The 5,234-nt window shown below is 42.5% G+C and overlaps 1 protein-coding gene across 1 annotated transcript; it reads left to right on the top strand.

Annotated features, from left to right (window-relative positions):
• On the top strand, positions 554-4,705 carry LOC107628316 (leucine-rich repeat receptor-like serine/threonine-protein kinase BAM1). Its single transcript, XM_016331052.2, has 2 exons — positions 554-3,373; positions 3,901-4,705. Exons 1-2 carry the CDS (start codon positions 772-774, stop codon positions 4,368-4,370), a joined length of 3,072 nt encoding a protein of 1,023 aa, XP_016186538.1. The 5' UTR covers positions 554-771; the 3' UTR covers positions 4,371-4,705.

The following is a 5,234-nucleotide window of genomic DNA, read 5'->3' as shown; positions in this document are numbered from 1 at the left end:
AATTAAAAAAAATATTGAAATGACAAATTAATTTATGACTTTTTGGTTTGTAGACAATTAAGTTTTTGAGTATTTGAAAATACATTTAAATTTTTAACTTCTTTAAAATTTGGACACATCGATCCTTGAATCTAATTTGTCACATTTTAAAAACTCTTCCACTTGAACATTCGTATTGGCTAGGTTAGTATAATGAGAGTTACGTTTAATTTTTTCATTGAGTCTAATAAACTCAAATGAATAATAAGATCAATGTGTTTAAATTTTGAGAAAGTCAAAAATTTAAATATATTTTTAAATTCTCAAAAATTTAAATATCTGTATACTGAAAAAATAAAAAACCTCTTTGTCCCTATATTATTTAAAAACACACCCATCATCTATATCTGTGCATAATCTCCAAAAACATAACAAAAAAAAGAGCCTATATATTAGCCTTAACCCTATAAATTTAAATAGTATCATCATTCATTCAAGGCATACAATTGATTGTAGTTTAATTTTTTTCAAATTCACCAACTAAGAATTAAAATTTTATTTAGATGAGAAATGAAATCCCTTATTTTTCCCCCCGTTTTCCTGAAGGAAGGATAAGATGACAAACAAACAAACACTGAACACTGAACCCTCTCGGTCTCAGTCTCAGTCTCGGTCTCACTCCCACGCCTCACTCTACTCACTCACTCACTAACTCTCTTCTTCTTCTCTTGTATTTGTATGCCTTCCATTCCATTCCATTCCACTCCCACTGCCAGCTAAGCAAAACCAAACATGCGCCTCTTCCTCTTCCACTTCCTCTTCTTCCTCCTCCGCCTCCATCTCACGGCCCACTCCGCCCACATCTCCGAGCGCCGTGCCTTGCTCTCCTTCAAAGCCGCCTCCATTACCTCCGATCCCACCTCCGCTCTCTCTTCCTGGTCCCCCACCTCTCCCTCCGACCACTGCACATGGCGCGGCGTCTCCTGCGACCACCACCTCCGCCACGTCACCTCCCTCAACCTCTCTTCCCTCTCCCTCTCCGGCACTCTCTCCGGCGACCACCTCTCGCTCCTCCCCTTTCTCACCAACCTCTCCCTCTCCGATAACAAATTCTCCGGCCCTATTCCCAGTTCTCTTTCCTCTCTCACAAACCTCCGCTTCCTCAACCTCTCTAACAACATCTTCAACGGAACCTTCCCTAATGAACTTTCCATTCTCCACAATGTTGAAGTTCTTGACCTTTACAATAACAATATGACCGGTCTTCTTCCCCTCGCCGTCACCGACATGACTGAGCTTCGCCACTTGCACCTCGGCGGAAACTTCTTCTCCGGCGAAATTCCGCGGGAGTACGGCAAATGGCAGAAGCTGGAGTACCTTGCGGTTTCCGGTAACGAGCTTGTCGGGAAAATCCCGCCGGAGATCGGAAACCTTAGCTCCCTCCAGGAGCTTTATGTAGGGTACTACAACACTTACGACGGCGGAATACCGCCGGAGATCGGGAATTTGTCCGAGCTTGTCAGGCTCGACGCCGCGTACTGTGGACTCTCCGGCGAGATTCCTGCGGAGATAGGGAGGCTTCAGAAGCTCGACACCCTCTTCCTCCAGGTGAATGCGCTTTTCGGTTCACTAACTACGGAACTTGGGAGCCTCAAAAGCCTAAAATCAATGGATTTATCGAACAATATGCTCGCCGGTGATATTCCCGCGAGCTTCGCGGCGCTGAAGAACATAACTCTCGTGAACCTCTTCCGCAACAAGCTCCACGGTGAGATACCGGAGTTCATAGGTGAGCTTCCGTCGCTGGAGGTGCTTCAGCTGTGGGACAACAACTTCACCGGAAGCATTCCTCAGAATTTGGGGAAGAACGGCAGGCTCACGATCGTTGACCTCTCGTCGAACAAGCTTACGGGAACTTTGCCACCGTTAATGTGTTCCGGTAACCGTCTTCAGACACTGATAACTCTCGGTAACTTCCTCTTTGGTCCAATTCCTGATTCACTCGGAAAGTGTGAGTCTCTGAGTAGGGTGAGAATGGGTGAAAATTTCTTGAACGGTTCAATCCCTAAGGGTCTGTTTGGGCTTCCGAAACTGACGCAGGTTGAACTTCAGGATAATCTTCTGACCGGAGAGTTTCCTGTTTCTGGTTCCGTTGCACCGAACTTGGGGCAAATTAGTCTTTCCAATAACAAGCTTTCAGGGCCGTTACCTCCGTCCATTGGGAACTTCTCCGGCATGCAGAAGCTTCTACTTGACGGGAACCGGTTCTCGGGCCGGATCCCGCCGGAGATTGGCAGGCTACAGCAGCTCTCCAAGATGGATTTCAGCAATAATAAGTTCTCTGGTCCTGTTGCTCCGGAGATCAGCCAGTGCAAGTTGTTGACATTCGTTGATCTCAGCCGCAACGAACTCTCCGGCGAGGTTCCAAATGAGATCACTGGAATGCGGATACTGAACTATTTGAACCTTTCAAGGAACCACTTGGTTGGTCCAATTCCGGGTTCTATTGCTTCCATGCAGAGTTTAACATCGGTGGATTTTTCTTACAACAATCTCTCTGGTTTGGTTCCTGGCACTGGCCAATTCAGTTACTTCAACTATACCTCTTTCTTGGGGAACCCCGAACTCTGTGGCCCTTATTTAGGTCCTTGCAAAGACGGTGTTGTCAATGGCCCTCGTCAGCCTCATGTTAAGGGTCCACTCTCTTCTTCCTTGAAGCTATTGCTGGTTATTGGGCTTCTTGTTTGCTCTATCTTGTTCGCTGTGGCGGCAATCTTCAAGGCGCGGTCCCTGAAGAAGGCGAGCGAGGCGCGCGCCTGGAAGCTCACGGCGTTCCAGCGATTGGACTTCACTGTGGACGATGTTCTGAATTGCTTGAAGGAGGATAACATCATAGGAAAAGGAGGTGCTGGAATTGTGTACAAAGGGGCCATGGCGAATGGGGATCAAGTTGCTGTAAAGAGGTTACCGGCTATGAGTAGAGGATCATCCCATGATCATGGTTTCAATGCTGAGATTCAAACTTTAGGGAGGATTCGACACAGGCACATTGTTAGGTTGTTGGGGTTCTGTTCGAACCACGAGACGAATCTTCTTGTGTATGAGTACATGCCTAATGGAAGCTTGGGTGAGGTTCTTCATGGGAAGAAAGGGGGTCACTTGCATTGGGACACAAGGTACAAGATTGCTGTGGAGGCTGCAAAGGGGCTTTGTTACTTGCATCATGATTGTTCGCCGCTTATTGTGCACCGCGATGTCAAGTCGAACAATATCCTTCTTGATTCCAGCTTTGAAGCCCATGTTGCTGATTTTGGGCTAGCCAAGTTCCTCCAAGATTCTGGAACATCTGAATGCATGTCGGCTATTGCCGGTTCATATGGATACATAGCTCCAGGTATTGTGTTGAAGAAAACTTTAGCTAATTCTGAGTTTGTTGAATTTGAATTTCTGTGACTAATTTCGTTTTCCCAATCATGTTTTCTCGAGTTTGTCTATTCAATTTTGACTCAACAATCATCATGGGTATTGCTCTATAACTGTTGAGTAATTAATTAATTAATATTGCTAAGATGCTAATGTTGTGATCTATTTTGACTTCTGTTTTTCTACCGAACACTGATGACCTCTTGATTGATTTGTCCGCATAACTACAGTTTGCTTCTAAACTATTACCAATTTACTACTAAAGAAAAATGGTAGGTAACTTTATTGCTTGCTTCTTGACCATAGTACTCAAGCTAATGATTAAATTAAATTAAATTAGTCATGTAGTTATAGATCATACATGTTCACAGTTGGAAACGGATGGTGACTGACACGGCATAATAATAAAACGGTTTATTAATTTTCTGTTGTTTACTTTCTCATATATTGACATTGTTTCATGGTTATTTATTGAAGTTGAGATTTTTATTGTTACAGAGTATGCCTACACTTTGAAAGTCGATGAGAAGAGCGATGTGTACAGCTTTGGCGTTGTTCTTTTGGAGCTTGTAACCGGAAGGAAACCGGTTGGTGAGTTCGGTGACGGCGTGGACATTGTGCAATGGGTGAGGAAAATGACAGACTCAAACAAGGAAGGAGTGCTTAAGGTTCTTGATCCTAGGCTTCCCTCAGTTCCCCTCCATGAGGTGATGCACGTTTTCTATGTCGCCATGCTGTGTGTCGAAGAACAAGCTGTAGAGCGACCAACCATGCGCGAAGTGGTTCAAATTCTCACCGAGCTTCCAAAGCCACCGGGATCTAAGCAGGGAGATTCGACAATCACCGAGTCCTCATCATTGTCATCATCAAACAGCTTAGAGTCTCCAATGGCCACATCATCGAAAGAGCATACTAAAGATAATCAAAACCCTCCGAAGTCACCGCCACCAGATCTTCTTAGCATCTAATCTGCATTTTAAGAATGTTTCATATCTATATTAATTTCCTTTCGACGTGTGGGGTTTTCTTTCTAACTTTATAAGTTGATGGTTGGGTTGGATATTACTTTTCTACTATCTTTTCTCTTTAATGGTTTTTGTAACCTGTATAGTAGGATTGGTGGGAGTATCTCTTTCTTCTTATATGAAGTCCTTTTCTTCTTTCTGTATCACTGAAACTTTTTTTTTCCCTCTCATGGCTTATTGCTGTGCTGATTCTGCACCAGGGAGCAGCGTAAACATCATGGGGAAGTCTTGTTATTTCAGGATACCAATGACAGGTTATAGTGAAAGGGACACACAAACTCAACAAACGGTGTTAACTACTTTCCTTCTCTTTTAACCTAAAAATGGCTTTATGTATCATCTATGGTTTATAACACTGTTAGTGAACCGTGAGTGAACATATTCACTTTCATGAGCACCAACTATAATTCATTGAATTATATGCTAAAACATAATAAAAGTAACTCATTGGCAGACTTTGTTGTTTAAAAGGATGACCATTGCTGTTTTATACTTTTATGTTGGGTAGATAACTGAAAAGAAAAGCAAAGCGAAAGGGATGAAACTTTAAGATTAATTCAGAGATTCATATAGGATAATCCTAAAGATAAAAATTATTCTCATTTTTCGAAAGTTAGGTGATAATATACAAATATTTTTTACTAGTCATCTTCTCTACACTTTTTTTTGGCTAGAGTTTACTCCTATATAAGAGATCAATTAACATTAGTTCTTTTAATATACAATATTTTTTACTAGTCATCTTCTCTACACTTTTTTTTGGCTAGAGTTTACTCCTATATAAGAGATCAATTAACATTAGTTCCT

The sequence above is a fragment of the Arachis ipaensis genome, chromosome B01 (genome assembly GCF_000816755.2).
Source record: "Arachis ipaensis cultivar K30076 chromosome B01, Araip1.1, whole genome shotgun sequence".
NCBI lineage: Eukaryota > Viridiplantae > Streptophyta > Magnoliopsida > Fabales > Fabaceae > Arachis > Arachis ipaensis.
The sequence above is the reverse complement of the archived record's forward strand: the minus strand, read 5'-3'. Positions and strand labels throughout refer to the sequence as shown.